This window comes from Canis aureus, chromosome 29 (assembly GCF_053574225.1).
Source record: "Canis aureus isolate CA01 chromosome 29, VMU_Caureus_v.1.0, whole genome shotgun sequence".
Lineage (NCBI taxonomy): Eukaryota > Metazoa > Chordata > Mammalia > Carnivora > Canidae > Canis > Canis aureus.
The window spans coordinates 25,639,226-25,658,366 of NC_135639.1; the positions used below are offsets into that span (position 1 = coordinate 25,639,226).

A 19,141-nucleotide genomic window follows, 5' to 3' on the forward strand; every position below is an offset into this window, starting at 1 on the left:
AGTACTAAAAGTTCTTATGTAGATACCATTCAGTATCCTTTAATATTAACACCTTGCCTTTAATATTAACACCTTGCATGACCATGGTACATTCACCAAAACTTAAGAAATTAACATTGTTGCAATACTATTAATGAAACTGCAGACAATGAGTTTTGCTAGTTTTCCCACTATTCTTTCTCTGTCCTACCTTACACATCCTATTTGTCGTGTCTCCTTGTCTTCTCCCAGTTTTTCAGTCCTTCCTTGTTTTCATGACTTTGATACTTTTAAAGAGTATTGGTCAGTTATTTTATAAACCGTCCCTCATTTGGGTTTGTCAGATGTTTTCTGATTACTAGATTGAGCATTTTTAGCAAGAATGCCGTACAAGTGATAATGCCCTTCTCAAAGTATCATCAGAAGATATTTACTACTGATAGGTCTTTTTCTTTATAATTAATAATATTTTGGGAGATACCTTGAAACTATGCAGATAGCCTGTTTCTCCTTAAACGTTGCCCTCTATTCTAACATCCATTAGTGGATCTTATAGTTTAGAAAACTGACATGCAGAGGTTAAGTAACTTGTCCAGTGTCACTTGGCTGTATAGTGGTAGATGCAAGATTCAACTGTAGAAAAAAATTGAACTTAAAGTTCAGCCTTTTGGAGTGCTTGGGTGGCCCAATCGGTTAACCATCTGCTTTTGGCTCGATCATGATCCCCATGTGAGGGTATCTAAAGATGTTATTTACATTGAGAGAGAGAGTGCACACATAAGCAAGGGGAAAGGGCAGAGGGAGAGGGAGAAGCAGACTCCCCACTGAGCAGGGAGCCTGATGCCAAGCTTGATCCCAGGACCTCTGGACCATGACCCAAACCAAAGGCAGATGCCTAACTGACTGAGCCACCCAGATGACCCTTTAGTTAAAATTAAGCTTGCTTGATTAGAAATATAAGAAACTAGTAGTAAAATCCCAAAGTCATTGAAGTAGGTAGAAAATATTACTTCAAAAAATATTTACAGAGCACTATTCTAGACATGTAGTGAGTGAGATTCAAAGATGAGCAAGTCCCTAAACTTAAATAATCTAATGGTACATTTAAAGTTAAAGGCCTCAGTGACAAACAATATAAGTTTCACGGAGTCTTGGGACCTCTTAGCTAAATGAATGGTAATACCTCCTCAGTGGGAAAGCTAGGATATGGGACTTGAGGGAGAGAATGGTAGGAACTGAGATCTGGGCAGTTGGAATAAAACCATGTATGTTTTTATAGGCCATAGTATGGACTTCGGATTTTAATTGAGTAAGATAGGAAATGATTGATTGGAGAGATTTAACCCGAGGACAGAAGTGACCTACTCTAACTTATGTTTTATTTATTTTTTTAATAATTAAAAAAATATTTTATTTACATATTTGAGAAAGATAGCAAGAGAGAGTATGAGCAGAGGAAGAGGGAGAAGTAGACTCTTTGCTGAGCAGGGAGCATGATGCAGGCAGGGCTCAATCCTGGGGCTCCAGGATCATGACCTGAGCCAAAGGCAGACACTTAATTGACTGAACCACCCAGGCGTCCCTTTTTAAAATTATTTTATTTTATTGTTTTTATTTATTTTTATTTTTTTATTTGAGAGAGACAAGAGCACAAGAAAGAGAGAAAGAGATCACAAGCAGGGGGAGGGATAGAGGGAGAAGTAGACTCCCCACTGAGCAGGGAACCCAATGTGGGACTTGATCCCAGGACCCCAGGATCACCACCTGAGCCAAAGGCAGACACTTAACAGACCGAGCCACCCAGGGTGCCCTGACTTAGTTAGTTATGATATTATTTATTTACTCATGAGAGAGACACAGACAGAGAAGCAGAGACACAGGTAGAGGGAGAAGCAGGCTCCATGCAGGGAGCCCAATGTGGGACTCGGTCATGAGACTCCAGAATCACCCCCTGAGCCGAAGGCAGACGCTCAACCACTGAACTACCCAGGCGTCCCCTTGACTTAGGTTTTATTTACTTACTTACTTACTTACTTACTTACTTATTTATTTATTTATTTATTTTTTGGACTTAGGTTTTAGAAGACCCATTCTGGTTGGATAGTTTAAGAAGACCAGGGATAGAAACATCTAAATATAAAATATAAATAACGCAGCCCCAGTGGCTCAGCGGTTTAGCGCCTCCTTCAGCCCAGGGCCTGATCCTGGAGACCCAGGATCGAGTCCTACGTCGGGCTCCCTGCATGGAGCCTGCTTCTCCCTCTGCCTGTGTCTCTGCCTCTCCCTCTTTCTCTCTCGCTTTCTCTCTGTCTCTCATGAATAAATGATAAATAAAATCTTTTAAAAAATAAAATATAAATAACATTTGTATCTATGTATATAGAATGTAAATATAATGGACATTTAGATATAATTATTTCATAAATGTTATTTTATACATGAATGTATACATAAACTTGTTTTGAAGTCTTAAAACAGTTTTTTTTTAATTTATTTTTTATTGGGTTCAATTTACCAACATACGGAATAACCCCCAGTGCCCGTCATCCATTCACTCCCATCCCCCTGCCCTTCTCCCCTTCTACCACCCCTAGTTCGTTTCCCAGAGTTAGCAGTCTTTACGTTCTGTCTCCCTTTCTGATATTTCCCACACATTTCTTCTCCCTTCCCTTATATTCCCTTTCACTATTATTTATATTCCCCAAATGAATGAGAACATATGTCTGTCCTTCTCCAACTGACTTACTTCACTCAGCTTAAAACACTTTATAAGCAACACTTTCAGCTTAATATCTCAGCAAAAAATATATATATATTAAAAAAAAGAAAAATCTCAGCATGGGGGATCCCTGGGTGGCTCAGCGGTTTGGCGCCTGCCTTCGGCCCAGGGTGTGATTCTGGAGACCCGGGATCGAGTCCCACATCGGGCTCCCTGCATGGAGCCTGCTTCTCCCTCTGCCTGTGTCTCTGCCTCTCTCTCTCTTTCTATGTCTATCATAAATAAATAAATAAATCTTTAAAAATATATATATATATATATATATCAGCATGTATATTGTTTCCCAAAATGTTTTCATTTCTGAAACATAACCATATGCAAAAAAATTAACATTTTATAAAATGTAATTTGTGTCCTTGTAAGAATGTTAATAGAATCTATTTGTGTTGTAATACAAATTTATTTACTTTGATTAGGCTAATTAGTCTATAATCTGGTGGTCCATGGGCCAAATGTGGTATGAGATTATGTTTTATTTGGTTTATTCTGTGTTTTAAATATTTTTGAGTTGAATTCCTTTAGCTAGACATCTGGTGTCTCATTTCCCAGTGGTCTCAACATTCCCTACGGATTCACATACCTAACTTACATATTCATCTAGTTACTTTCCTGGCCCTTGTGGGCATTTGAATTTGTGAACCCTTTCTAGAATTCTGGTGAGTTTTCGCTGGAATTGCCAGGAATAGAATCCAGATTGCAATGAGTTGTGTAGTGAATGAGAAATGAGGAAGTAGAGCCATGCAAGAGCTTAACAGAGAAGAAAGAGAGAGAGAGTAATAGAATGTGATTGCAAGACATGCATGCCACCATTCCCTCTTACGTGTTGCTCAAAGTTAGCCCATTGCTCATGGCACACTTCCCCAATGACTCTTAGTTTTTAGCTAATTTTCTAGTTCTCAGTAAATTAAAAATAGCACTTAAAAATGTGGATTGTGGGACAGCTGAGTGGCTCCACGGTTGAGCATTCAGCTCAGGGCGTGATCCTGGAGTCCTAGGATTGAATCTCACATCTTCTCCCTCTCCCTATGTCTCTGCCTCTCTTTGTGTGTCTCTCGTGAATAAATAAATAAAATATTTTTAAAAATAAAATTAAAAGGTGGATTGTTACCTGTATATAGACTTGGTGAGAACACAAAGGATTAAGATCTGATACTAAAAGGGGAGACAGAAACCAAAAAAGCAGATGAATAGATTCAGAAACATAGTGTCTGAAGTCATTTCCTATACGGTTAAGTTACCTAGTAACTGAAGACCTTACTGAGTTATAGAACAGTTTAGTCACTATTCATAATGATGCCTGAGTATCAAAGAAAAGTTCAAGGGATGCCTGGCTGGCTTAGTCAGTAGAGTATGTGACTCTCACTCTCAGGATCTTGAGTTCAAGCCCCATGTTGGGTGTGGAAGCCTACTTAAAACAATAGTAAAAGAAAGGTTAAATTGTGTTGTGAACACTTGTTAAGACAGTTAAATTGTATGATACATTAAACAGGTAAGAGTTGCAACGTTTTCTTAGAATATTAAGCTGCATTTATATGGAAATCAATGTGTCATTTCTTACTGAATTCATGATACTCTATGATAATTGAGTCTTTCTTTAGGGAAGCCCAATACTTAGGTGGTCTATTAAGTAGTCTGTGCAGAAAGAGAGATGTACCTCTCTTAGTTCTTTTCAGAGAACTGTTTAGCCATAAACAACCCTGGCTAGTTATGGAGTTTCAGAAGTACCTGTTGAAAGTCATTAAAAAGGCACATTGACAGAGAATGTTTGGTGATTGGGTGAATATGAATAAGCAAGGTTATTTATCTTGGACTCTTTATTCTCTTTAAATCAAAGAATTTCCCATTAATGCTGGGCTTTGAAAAACCTATCTGACTTAATTGTTCACATAACTGGTTTTCAAATAGTTACAAAACACTTTTTTTTTTCTTCTCAGGATGGTCTGCTGGTCCTTCATTATGGTCTTGTAGTTTCTCCCTTGAAAATTACTTGAAGATTCTAGCAGCATTTGGAGGAGGGAAACAAAATAAGGAGGCTTCTGCAGGATTGCATTTCACCAAAGATTTCCACAAAACATGTAATTGCTACCACTTTGTGCTGTTTGAGGCATAACTTACCTATTTTCAGCACCAAGATTCATAGCATTTATAAGTACAATTTGGAATGATGGAATGCTTCTGTTTTACTAGAGACTATATAAAAAGCATCAATAGCTCAGGGGGAAATTTTCAAAGCATTAAATTTTTAAATTCCTTGTGATTTCAAATACTTTGACATTGATTTTGCTTCCTAACCTTTGACGTAAATCGGTTACTATTTTCTTCTTTGTTGAGCCATATCCCTTTCAGGTTGGTGGTTAGGATTCTGCTCTCTGGAATCATATCAGTTGGGCAGTCATCCTTTTGGAAAAGAAGTATGCTTTTGAACTAAAGATTCAAAGCCAGTCTTTGCTGAATTACAGAGTGTACCTCTCAGACAAAGACCAAAACTATTGACCACTTTTGTATGTTGCCATTGTACTTTGAACTTACATCTTTCATTTACCAGCAATACTACAGAGATGATATTTACTTCTAAAAGGGATGAATTCTCATTTTGTGTGAAGAGCTGTCTCCTGCAGGGTTTATGGCCTATACCATAAGCCTTCACTGTACTAAAGACTTCTTTAAAATATCTTACAACAAGGGGTGCCTCTTTGAAACATTATTTTTATTCTTTGAATGTTAATTTGATTAACATTCATTTTATTTGAACACGTAGTTTGTCAATACCTTGTAATGCCACTGCTTCTGAAAGTAATAAAGAAACTTGAGTACATTTGCAAGTTTACAGAATACTTATTCATTGATTCCTCAGTAAGTCAACTTAATGTCTGTTTTCCCATTATTTTGTCACTGGGATAAAGAATACGGGTGTTTGAGAGTTTACTCACGTGCAAAGATTTCAGTTTTAAATGTTATTTTGCCTAAAATTAGCATTGTGATGCTTTCTAAAAAGATTTTTTATAGACCCTATTTCAGTATAAAATTTCCAACTCTGCATAGAAACAGTTACAAATGAATAAGGTTTGGCAATTGTTTTGTAAAGAATTTGTGAATTGTGTATAAATCTCTTCTAACATTTAATAAAAATTTTTAATAAAAATTTATTTTAACCTATTTTGAAATGTTCATATTTATTGTAGATTGAAACAAAAATAACCAAAATTCTTTAACAGGTATCCAAATTAAAGTTAAAATGCCATCAAATAGATATTTTATGGACATCTTCACTGATTTTACTAGATGCTGTTATTTGACAATGGACAGAATAGCAACTATGGAATTCATTGCCTCTTAAACATTTCTTGCACAAATTGCTTACTTGTCCCATGTTAACCTATCCGTGTCCCGGATCCCCAAGACTACTTTCAGGTTTAGTGTTTCACTAGAAGGGCTCCTTATACTTAAGCTTATAGTTTATTACAGTGAAAGGATACAGATTAAAATCAGAAAAGGGAAAAGCTGTATACCGCAGAGTCTAGGAGAAACCAGGTACAAGCTTTCAGTTGTCTTTTCCTCATATCTTTAATTCTTTCAGCAATGATATGTGACACGTGTAAACTGTTGCCAAACAGGGAAGCTCACCTGACCCTGAGTATCCAGGGTTTTTAATGGGAATCAGTTATGCAGTGTCTATATGATTGACTCAGCCATTGAGAGTCTAGCACCTACCCAGTAAAATTGATACAGCATGTCCCAGGGCCCCAGGTATACAAAAATAGGCATTCACCATAAGTCTCATTGTTAGGATAAACTATCTGGTGTGGCCCAAGGTCTCAGGCATACAAAGACAGGATATTCCAAGGGCTCTGTAACCGGAGGAGAATACTTTTTTAAAGTAGAATATTAAATGTAATTACTTGATAAATGCTTCTGCAGTGAACAAAAATAATATATCCCTTATTAGATATTGTGTGGATAAGATTAAATTGAAGGAGTGGTCTACTTCAAGGAACTCACAGCCTATGAGTTACAGGTCTCAATCTTTTTTTTTTTTTTTTTTTTTTTTTAAGATTTTATTTATTTATTTTGACAGAAAGAGAGCACCAGCAGGGAGAGCAGCAGAGAGGGAGAAGCAGACTCCCCTGCTGAGCAGGGAGCTTGATGTGGGGCTGGATGCTGGGCTCAGTCCCAGGATCCTAGGACCATGACCTGAGCTGAAGGGAGATGCTCAACTGACTGAGCCATCTAGGAGCCCCAGTTCTCAGAATCTTAATAAAAAGCAGATGCTGGTAAATACTGTAAGAGTCACAAAAAGCTCTACCCTTTCTTTTTTTGCTCCCTCTGGACTTGACCTCCAAGAATCCCAAAGAACTAAGTTATATAACGTTATATCTATTTGACCTATTGCTACTACCAGGCAATAAACTAAACGAAGAATGCTGATTGATTAGCTTTCAAATTTGTACCCCTAAAATCAGTGTGATCTTGGGCTTCACCAACAGAAATACAGTTTCAGAGCAAGGGAGTTAATACTTCTAATATCCAGAGACACCTGGGTGCTCAGCAGTTTAGCACCTGGCTTCAGCCCAGGGTGTGATCCTAGAGTCCTGGGATCGAGTCCCACACTGGGCTCCCTGCGTGGAGCCTGCTTCTCCCTCTGCCTGGGTCTTTGCCTCTCTCTCTTTGTCTCTCATGAATAAATAAAAGCTTTAAAAATATATACTTCTAATATCCAATTCATATTGTGTCTGGTTCTGGGTAGCATACCCAACTACTGAGAGATGGAAGGGTAATGGGATAGGGAATAGAGAGAAAGAGACCAGAACAAAAACAAGAGATAAGGGTTAAGCAATTGCTTATGGTTAACTTGGAAAAGCAAAAAAGTATGGGTAAGACAATACAAGACAGCTGTCTTCAAATAACCAAAAAGTCAGACTTAGATGTGGGAAAAGCACAAGCAAGAGCAAACAAATGCCAACTTGTTGCCTCGGGTTAGATTGGCTGCCATCACCAGCAGCAGGCATTTAGCTTAGATGAAATAAGGTCAAAGTTTTTCTTCAAATGGAATTTTTACTAGAAACAAAAATACCCAAATATGCATGAATAAGATATATGAAGTATAGATTCCAGAGCCCAACATCAGTAGCTAAAAATAGATTTATTTGGCATAGCTGCAGTTCCCTTTGTTTTTGCCTAAACCCTCTCTAAGGTGATATTAAGTGAAGATGCTCAGAGGGATAGTTTGTTGATTAAGTTGTATTTTGGCAGAAGGTATGCTTGGCAGGTTTCTCAATTCCTCCCTTATTGCCATCTCAAACTTTTCTTTCTAGTATAGGCCAAAGTCGTTTCCTTTGACCTTAGGCTTCACTGAGCTTCCCCTCCGCTTCTACTGCATTGCTCTTCCCTCCTGATTCAGATACACTCTCATCTCATCTCTGACAATTCTTTCTCTGGACTCCAAACTAACACAGATCTTGCACACACACACACATACAATGACTCTCCTACAGTGACTTTGAATTCTTGAAAATGATACCTCTGACCCATTTATTTGCCCTATTTATCTTGCTCAAAGTGTATCCTCTGTGATTCAATCCTAGATGAATATTCTTGTAGAATCACCTTGTAATTGACTTATCAAATGTATGTGTGACTAATTTTAATTTTTTAAATTTTTTTCTTTAAAGTTCTAATAGTTGCAACCTTTGCAATTTTGTCATCTTGGAAACCCTTGGTAATAGAGAAGATTCAAGCAGATGCTGATTCTGAATATGTTTGTTTGTTTGTTTGTTTTGTTTAGTGGACCATGACCAAAAAGAGTAGGTCCTCATTTTTATCCTTTTTTCAGTATCTTCTGCACATGAGTTTGATTATTGGCCTCTCTTCAAAACTGAACTGATGAAATCTAAATTTTATCACCTTTCGAGATTAATAGTCATTTCTCAAATGAAATGTCATAGTGGTCTCCTGAAAGCTTACCATTTACTTACGTGGAATGGATATTATGGTTTAATCTATACTACATTTTTATTTTGTTCTGATGGTGTCTGTGGTTTTACAAAGGTTCTTATTGTGAAACTATTTTCATTTAGAGAACAGATTTTTTTTCCTTCAGATGTTTATAGGAAAATGTTTTCCCAAGAGTAAAGCTGATTAACGTTTTAAATTAGAGTTTTAAGAAGACAAAGGTTGCCAGGACAGATTTTTTTTTCTGCTCTAAAAAAACACATAGAGGCAGTATTGCATAGTGGTTAAAGACATGATTTTTTTTTTTTTTTTCTTCATTCTGTGCTCCTGTAAGGGGCCCAGTCTCATCTGGCTGGCTTGGCCTCATGTTCCTACTGTCTCCTGATCCACTGCCTGTCTGGTGCAGTTCACAGCTCCAGGTGCTGTCTGCCACTCTGCTTTCACAGTGACCAGTTCAATTCATCTTTCTTGATGCTCCTGCTTCTGAAGCCTGAAGTTTCCTTTTCCTTGGCTTCTTTTAAGTTTTTCTTTTTCTTTTTTCTTTTTCCTTATTCTTTTAGAAGATCCAGAGAAGAATCTTTCTGATAGGTTCCTCAGATTTTATGGTCCTCCTCCATGTCTAGAGCCACATATTATTTTCACAGCATCTAGCCCAGTACTTGGCCTTAGCAGGGGCACCTGGGTGGCTCACTTGGTTAAGCGTCTGCCTTCAGGTCAGGTCATGATCCCAGGGTCCTAACATCCAGCCTCGTGTCAGGGTCCCTGCTCAGTGGGTAGTCTACTTCCCCCTCTCCCTCAGCCCCTTCCTAAGGACATGAATTTTGAAGCCAGACTGCATGGCTTTGATTCCCAGATTTGCTACTTGCAAGCTACATGATCTCAGACATGTATAATTTCTCTGAGCTATAGTTTTTCTTATCTGTAAACAGGGACAAAGGAACCTAACTCAAAGAGTTGTTATGAGAATTAATAAATATATAAAGCATTCAGGGCCATAGCTGGCATACAATCAATTACCAAGTTCAAATGTGATCCCTATGTAATCACTTCTTAGGTTACTTTGCTCCATTAGTTCCTTTCTAATGAGTAAGGAGGTCTATTAGTATTAAAAGATTTATGTTGAACCATTTATTATTTTTCCTGTCTTCTTTCTTACATGTTTTCTTTCTTCACCTCCTTCTATGGATAACCCCTCCTGGAGACAGGTAGGGACACAGGCTCTGAAGTCAGGCCTGGGTTCTGTGTTCACCCTAAATCTAGTCTTGGCTATGCTGTTTATACTTTGCAGATTAGGTTAGTTCATAGTTTCAGTTGCCAGGAGTTCATTTTGTTGAGTTCAAGGCTGGCTTGACGTAAGGATCAAAATTGTCTAGCCCTGAAGGACATCAGGAATTGTATATGTCATGTATGAATCCTTATGCCAGGAAATCATGGGAAATGGAAAGTTACACTTCTCATTTATTCATACTTACAGCATAACAGATGAACCTAAGTGAGTTTAATTTGTTTTGTTTTAATATTTTCTTAAGATTTTTTATTTATTTATTCATAGAGACACAGAGAGAGAGAGAGAGAGAGAGAGAAAGAGAGGCAGAGACACAGGCAGAGGGAGAAGCAGGCTCCACGCAACAAGCCTGATGTGGGACTCGATCCCGGGTCTCCAGGATCACACCCCGGGCTGCAGGCAGCGCTAAACCGCTGCACCACCGGGGCTGCCCTGTTTTAATTTTAATTTTAAGTAGGCTCCATGCCATATGGGGAGCTTGAACTCATGATCCAGAGATTAGGAGTCATATGCTCTACTGACTGAGCCAGCCAGCCAGGAGCCCCTTAAATTTGTTTTAAATAAGCACCTCTAGGGGCACCTGGGTGGCTCAGTCCATTGAGCACCTGCCTTTGGCTCAGGTCATGATCCCAAGGTCCTGGGATCCAGCCCTGCATCAAGCCCACTGCTCAGTGGGGAGCCTGCTTTTCCCTTTCCCACTGTTACTCCCCCTGCATGTGCTTCCTCCCTCTCTCTTAGTCAAATAAATAAAATCTATAAATAAATAGATAAATAGGTAAATGAATGAATGAATGAATGAATGAATAAATAAATAGCACCTCTAGAGGCACCTGGCTAACTGTCAGTAGAGTGTGCAACTCCTGATCTTGGGGTCTTGAGTTTGAGCCCCACGTTGGGCATAGGGATTACTTTTTTTAATATTTATATTTATTAATTTATTTGAGACAGAGAGAGAGAGAAAGAGAGAGAGCACAACAAGGGGAGGAGCAGAGGGAGAGGGAGAAGCAGGCTCCCTGCTGAGCACAGAGCCTCACATGGGGCTCAATCCCAGAATCCTGAGATCATGACCCAATGACACTTAACCTACTTAACCTTAAGACACTTAACCTACTAAGTCACCCAGGCACCCCACCCCGAAATTACTTAAAAATATATATAATGAGCACTTCCACGGAAAACAGCTTTTTTTTTTTTTTGCCCAGCGCAGTAATCAGCAATTAACTAGACCTGCTATTGATTGTATTCCAAAACTCCAGCCCTTATGCTAATGACTGGCTACACTCTGCTAACATTCTATACTCCCTATTAATAAGAACATACAATAGAGCTGGAATGAAGTGACTCAGACCTACACAGCAGAGTCCACTTACCTCACCGGGGGGGGGGAGAGTAGTCATGGGGTGATCCACGGTAATTAATTGATGAGGAAGGGGGCCTGGAGACCTCTCCAAGATCAATCTTCATTTTTCTTTGTATCCTGAGCTTTCTCTATTTCTTTTTATTCAGAATCACTGAAGAATTGTAGAAACATAAATCTTTAAATATCTGCAATGTGACTCACTGAGTCTTATTACAATCCTGGGGTATGTGTCTGTGTGTCTGTGTGTTTCAAGGGAATTTAAGAAAGAATTTATAAATTTCAGCTAGTCACAACCCGCCCCTAGTAAGCTTATGGAATATAAAAACATGAGCTCAATCAAAGCATCTAAGAGATCAATAGAGGAAGAGAGAAGCCATTTGATCTACATAGTAACTGTTCTTTCCATCTTTTGAGAATTTGCAGCAGGGGATGGTAATTTAATAAAAACAATCATTTGGCCTTTTGTAAAGGGCATTCCCATATGAGATATTTGAAAATAGCAAAGGCATGATGACAAATCTAAACTATACATTAAATCTGAACATGCAGCAAAGCCATTAGTAGTGTATGTTCTATAAAGAAAAATAAAATTTCACATATGAGCTCTGTTTAAAGATACTACAAAGCTCACCTCTGTTATTTCCATTTTAAATTATTGTGCTTTCAGGCACACCAGCTTATTTGGTTCCAAGGGGGGAAAAATTTATTCTTATGATTTAGATGTTTTTCAGGACTTTAGAGATTTCTGATGATGTAATAATAAAAATAATCTCAGTTGGAAATCAGTGATGAGTGCTTATAAGCAAGCACTTCAAGCTATTTTTTCTTTTGTTTACATCAAAAGGTATTTCTGGCTTTTTCTCCCGGTTCTGTTTTGGAATCAATACTCTTATTAGATCTGGCTTATGTTGTCCTAATGGAATTTCTTCTAACTGAGATTGACCCAGGGTGGCTGTACATAATGGTCCCAGCTGGAGCAGAAGGTATAGATTTTGTAATTATATTTTTCTGACAGCTCCATAAATTCTCTATCAGTGGATTTTTTAAATTGAGGTGAAATTTACATGATATAAAATTAGTCATTTTAAAGTGTACAATTCAGTGGCATTTAGTATGTTCACAATGCTGTGCAGCTACCACCTCTAACTAGTTCCAAAAATTTCTATCAGTCCGAAATAAAACCCTTATACCCCATCACCCCCTCTCTTTACCCCTGGCAATTACTGATCTGTTTTCTGTTCCAATGAATTTTTTTTTTTAAAGATTTATTTATTTTAGAGAGAGAGAGACAGCATGTGCACAAGGGACAGGGGTAGAGAAAGATGGAGAGAGAGTCTCAAGTGGACTCCACACACTGAATAAGAAGCCCAACACAGGGCTTAATCTCAAGACCCTGAGACCATGACCTGACCCCAAACCACGTCTGACCCCCAACTGCTCTACTTGGGCACTGCTCAATGAATTTTTTTAAAGATTTTATTTATTTATTTATTTATTTATTTATTTATTTATTTATTTATTTAAGAGAAAGAGAGAGAGAGAACTTGAGCGGGATGAGGGGCAGAAGGAGAAGGAGATTCCCCACTGGACAGTGAGCCTGATGCAGGGCTTAATCCCAGGACCCCAGGATCATGACCTAAGTGAAATCAGGCACTCAACTGACTGAGCCACCCAGGTGCTCTTCACCCAGTGGATTTTTAAATACTTTTTTATTTTTTTATGGTTTATTTTTATTTATTTATTTTTGGGTTTTTTAAAATACATTTTTAAAACTATTTCATGTTTGCCTTTAGAATCATGAATGGTGGGATCCCTGGGTGGTGCAGCGGTTTAGCACCTGTCTTTGGCCCAGGGCGGGATCCTGGAGACCCGGGATCGAATCCCACATCGGGCTCCTGGTGCATGGAGCCTGCTTCTCCCTCTGCCTCTGTCTCTGCCTCTCTCTCTCTCTCTCTGTGCCTATCATAAATAAATAAAAAAAAATTTTTTTTAAAAGAATCATGAATGGTGGTTCTGGACTTCCTGCTTGTGTTCACAAGTACATTCTATTTTTTAAAATATTTTATTTATTTATTTATGAGAGATACAGAGAGAGAGAGAGAGAGAGAGGCAGAGACACAGGCAGAGGGAGAAGCAGGCCCCATGCAGGGAGCCCAACTTGGGACTCAATCCTGGGTCTCCAGGATCATGCCCTGGGCTGAAGGCAGTGCTAAACCGCTGAGCCAACTAGGCTGCCCACCAGTACATTCTAGAAGTTTATCTGCAGGACTATATGAGATTTGCATTGTGTCTGGAGCTAAATTTTTTTTTTGAGCTAAAATTTGGACTCTAGTTTCCAGACAATTGGTCACATCTTTCCCTCCTCTTTAGCCAGTACAGTAAAATGAATTCTAATATCCTGGTTTTATTACCTCCTGAGGAACTGCCCCTTCTGTAATTTCCCGTCATTTCCAGGCCCTTTGATACTAAGCTATACAGTTACTTTTCTTTTTTTTTTTTAAGATTTTATTTATTTATTCATAGACAGAGAGAGAGAGAGAGAGAGAGAAAGAGAGAGAGACAGGGAGAGGGAGAAGCAGGCTCCATGCAGGAAGCCCAATGTGGGACTTGATCCAGGGACTCCAGGACCACACCCCAGGCTGCAGGCGGCGCCAAACCGCAGCGCCACCGGGGTACAGTTCCTTTTCAAAATTATTTTTTAACTCTTTTTTAAAAATTAGGTAATAGGGATGCCTGGTTGGCTCAGCGGTTGAGCATTTGCCTTTCGCTCAGGGTGTGATCCCAGGGTTCCAGGATCGAGTCTCACACTGGGCTCCCTGCAGGGAGCCTGCTTCTCCCTCTGCCTGTCATTGCCTCTCTCTCTGTCTCTCATGAATAAATAAATAAGTCTTTAAATAAAATAAAATAAAAATTTGATAATAGCACCCAATCCAATTCAGGTTTTAGTAGGAGATGACTCAGTTCTTTGGGCTCAGAACCCAGTTTTGAGCTATCATGGTATCACTGCAATGCAGGAAGTTAATAGGTTCAGAAAGTGGGCAAAGTGTAGCAGTTTGCCTGTGGGACTTGGTGTTGCCAAAGGTTTCTGGGGCAGAAAAATCTTAAGTAAAACCCAGTAAGGAATGGAGGATAAAGATGATAAAAATAAAGATTCCTAGTCCCTCAAGTGAGGGGACTTTCTTTTATGAAGAGACGCATTATAGGAGAGAGAAGCAAGCATTGCTGTCCAAGGACCAAAGTGCAAATCCCAGATCTCTTATTCTGTAACATTAGACAACGGTTTTAACTTGTCATTCCAAGGCTCTATTTCTTCATTTGTAATATGGGTATACAAATACTACCTAAAGAGTGGTTGTGAAGCCTCAGCAATCAGGCAACAAAAAGAAATAAAAGGCATCCGAATTGGCAAAAAAGAAGTAAAATTCTCTTTGCAGATGACATGATACTCTATGTGGAAAATTCAAAAGATGCCACCCCCAAATTATGAGAACTCATATAGGAATTCAGCAAAGTGACAGGATATAAAATCAATACACAGAAATCGGTTGCATTTCTATACATTAACAATGAGGCAGAAGAAAGAGAAACTAACGAGTCAATCCCATTTACACTTGCACCCAAAACCATAAGGTACCTAGGAATAAACCTAATCAAGGAGGCAAAGGATCTGTACTCAGAAAACTACAGGACGCTCATGAAAGAAATTAAGGAAGACACAAAGAAATGGAAAAGTGTTCCATGCTCATGGGTTGGAAGAACAAATATTGTTAAAATGTCTATGCTACCCAGAGCAATCTATATATCCAATGCAATCCCTGTCAAAATACCATCAACTTTCTTCACAGAGCTGGAACAAACAAATAATCCTAAAATTTGTGTGGAAGCAGAAGACCCCTAATAGCCTAAGGAATATCGAAAAAGAAAACCAAAGCTAGGGATATCACAATTCCAGACTTCAAGTTCTATTACAAAACTGTAATCATCAAGACAGTATGGTACTGACACAAAAACAGACACATAGATCAATTGAACAGAATAGAGAACCCAGAAATGGACCCTCAACTCTATGATCAACTAATCTTCAACATAGCAGGAAAGAATATCCAATAGAAAAAAATCTTTTCAACAAATGGTATTGGGAAAATTGGACAGCCACATGCAGAAGAATGAAACCAGACCATTTTCTTACACTGTACATAAAAATAAACTAAAAATTGATTAAAGATCTAAATGTGAGACAGGAATCCATCAAAATCTTAGAGAACACAGGCAGCACCTTTTGAGACCTCAGCCATAGCAACTTCTCCCTAGACACATCTCCAAAGGCAAGGGAAACAAAGGCAAAAATGAACTATTGGGACTTCATCAAGATAAAAAGCTCTTGCACAGCAAAGGAAACAATCGACAAAACCAAAAGACAACAGAATGGAGAAGATACTTGAAAATGTCTTATCAGATAAAGGGGGCTTATATCCAAAGTCTTAAAGAACTTACCAAACTCAACACCCAAAGAATAATAATCCAATCAAGAAATGTGCAGAAGACCTGAACAGACATTTCTCCAAAGAAGACATACAAATGGCCAACAGACCCATGAAAGGATGCTCAGCATCACTCAGCATCAGGGAACAACAAATTAAAGCCACAATGAGATATAACCTCACACCAGTCAGAATGGCTAAAATTAACAAGTCGGGAAATAACAGATGTTGGCAAGGATGTGGAGAAAGGGGAACCCTCTTGCCAGAGGATATTATGCTAAGTGAAATAAGTCAATCAGAGAAAGGCAATTATTATATGATCTCACTCATATGTGGAATTTAAGAAACAAAACAGAGGATCATGGTGGGGAGAAGATAGGAAAAAAATAAAACGATGAAATCAGAGAGGGAGATAAACCATAAGAGACTCTTAACCATAGGAAACAAACTGAGGGTTGCTAGAGGAGAGGTGTGTGAAGGGATCAGGTAACTGGGTGATGGACATTAAGGAGGGCACATGATGGGGAAACCTGGGTGGCTCAGCAGTTGAGCGTCTGCCTTTGGTGCAGTGTGTGATTCTGGGGTCCAGGGATTGAGTCCCGCATTGGGCTTCCTGCGAGGAGCCTGCCTCTCCCTCTGCCTGTGTCTCTGCCTCTCTGTGTTGCTCATGAATGAATAAATAAAAATTTTTTTTTTTTTAAAAAGGAGGGCGCATGATGTAATGAGCCCTGAGTATTACGTAAAACTGATGAATCACGGAACTCTACCTCTGAAACTAATAATACATTATATGGGGATCCCTGGGTGGTGCAGCGGTTTGGCGCCTGCCTTTGGCCCAGGGCGCGATCCTGGAGACCCGGGATCGAATCCCACATCAGGCTCCCGGTGCATGGAGCCTGCTTCTCCCTCTGCCTGTGTCTCTGCCTCTCTCTCTCTCTCACTCTCTCTCTCTCTCTGTGACTATCATAAATAAATACAAACTTAAAAAAAAATTTAAAAAAATACATTATATGTTAGTTAATTGAATTTAAATTTAAAAAAAATTTTAAAGCTTTTACTTATTTATTCATGAGACACAGAGAGAGAGAGGCAAAGACACAGGCAGAGGGAGAAGCAGGCTCCATGCAGGAAGCCCGATGTGGGGCTCGATCTGGAACTCCAGGATCACACCCTGGGCGGAAGGCAGACGCTCAACCGCTGAGCCACCCAGGTGTCCCTAAATTTAAAAAATTTAAGAGTGTGAGGTTTAAATGAGATAATTCTCTTTATAGTCTACTACAGTGTCTGACACATAGTAGGTAGGTACTGAATAAATTAAAGCTATTATTAGTCTCAGGATGCAGGGGATCTCATTGTCTAATGAATCTGAAAGTCAAATTGGTTATCACTAATGTGCTTTGTGGACAGGCTTCCCTGCCATCTCCCAGACTCAGTTTGTTGTCCTGTTCTGTCATGACAGTTGGTGTTGCCTGCTTCTTCTTCCTTTCTCCTCCCTGCCTTATGATTCTGAACACTATGTTTCCTTGTTAGTGTAATTGTCTTGCTTTAATAATTTATCAATTCCACAGATCTTTTAATTCTTTATAAATGCGCTCATGGCAATTAGTGGCAACTCAGCGAAAATAGGAGATACAAAGAAGAGCCAGAAATTATATAAATGTCATAAAAGGAGGGTGGTTTTGCATATAAAAGGGTCCATTAACGAAACCGTATTCTTAGAAGTGGCAACCAAAATCTATATTGCAAATCCATGTATTGATGAGACTATTATTGCTCCTTAATAGGTCCTAAAAGATGTTTGATTACTATAAAATTCTCATTGTTGATGCAGGACTAACATCCCTTTTCCCAAACAGTACCGTCAATGTATCTTTGTGTGGCGTGCAAGTGCTCTTAGTCAGATACGCTGGGAATGAAAACGTTGTTCAGGATTCAGCAAGCTTCAGCTTCGCACCAGCATCAGTGTGTATTCCCCTCATTTAGTTCCCACCCTGGAACCTGACATGGCATTAGGGAATCTCAACTTGGAATCCATGGACTTCTGGACACAGAAGTAGATGGTTCAACAAGGAACCTCAAGCCCCTTGAGACGTACAAAGTTTTGTGTATTTTTCTGGGAAAAGGGTCCACAGCTTTCTCCAAGGGGTCTATAATCCATAGAAGGTTAAGAATTATTCCAGTATAGGAAAATTCTATTATTGCTGCCTATGTTCTACCTAAATATATGGGTTCTGCAGAAGTATAACCCAATCTTCAAAGGATTCTTACTTTTTTTTTATTCTTACTGTTTTATTTTTTATTTTTTTAAAGATTTTATTCATTTATTCATGAGACAGAGAGAGAAGCAGGGACACAGGCAGAGGGAGAAGCAGGCTCCATGCAGGGAGCCCGATGCGGGACTTGATCCCAGGACCCAGGATCATGCTCTGGGCCAAAGGCAGGTGCTAAACCGCTGAGCCACCCAGGGATCCCCTATTCTTACTGTTTTTAACTACCTTTTAGGGGATCCCTGGGTGGCTCAGTGGTTTAGCCACCTGCCTTCGGCCTAGAGCATGATCCTGGAGTCCCGGGATCGAATCCCACGTTGTGCTCCCTGCATGGAGCCTGCTTCTCCCTCTGCCTGTGTCTCTGCCTCTCGCTCTCTCTCTGTGTCTCTCATGAATAAATAAATAAAATCTTAAAAAAAAAAACCAACTACCTTTTATCATATGTGTTCTCCAGTTCATTTTCAGAAATGTTCAAGTTAAGCTAGTTAAACCATTATCCAGGCACAGAATATATGGTCTTGCATCATTTGATTTCTTCACTCCCTGCCATAAACTGTCCACTTAGTGCATGCTGTGTTTTAGACAGTATAAACACATGCAGGCTGTGTAATCCCAAGGCCTTGGCAAGGGAAACAACTCTAACTATGGATGCAAGGAGCAGAGAAGATAAATTCCCAAATTATTTGGGGTATAGTTGTCTCACTGAACTTAAACAATGCTTTCTTTTTTAAAAATTATATTTTTTAAAGATTTTATTTATTTATTCATGAGAGACACACACACACACACACAGAGGCAGAGATACAGGCAGAGGGAGAAGCAGGCCTCATGCAGGGAGCCTGATGTGGGACTCGATCCCAGGACTCCAGGATCATGCCCTAGACAGAAGGCAGGCACCAAACTGCTGAGCTACCCACAGATCCCCTTAAAAAATATTTTGAGAGTGAGCATGAGCAGGAGGAGCAGCAGGAGAGAGAGAAGCGGACTCCCCCTGAGCAGGGAGCCCATTGGGGGGGCTCAATCCTAGGACCCTGAGATCAT

The 19,141-nt window shown here is 39.3% G+C and overlaps 1 protein-coding gene across 3 annotated transcripts in view; it reads left to right on the forward strand.

The window, feature by feature from the left end:
- PCGF6 (polycomb group ring finger 6) overlaps window positions 1-5,914 on the forward strand; it is a 35,411-nt gene extending 29,497 nt beyond the window's left edge. For all 3 annotated transcript variants that reach the window (XM_077877785.1, XM_077877786.1, XM_077877784.1), the window contains one exon: window positions 4,693-5,914. In XM_077877785.1, coding sequence (XP_077733911.1) covers window positions 4,693-4,749 — 57 coding nt within the window. In that variant the 3' untranslated portion in view covers window positions 4,750-5,914. The remainder of the gene's footprint in view (window positions 1-4,692) is intronic.
- The last annotated feature ends 13,227 nt before the right edge of the window (window positions 5,915-19,141 follow it).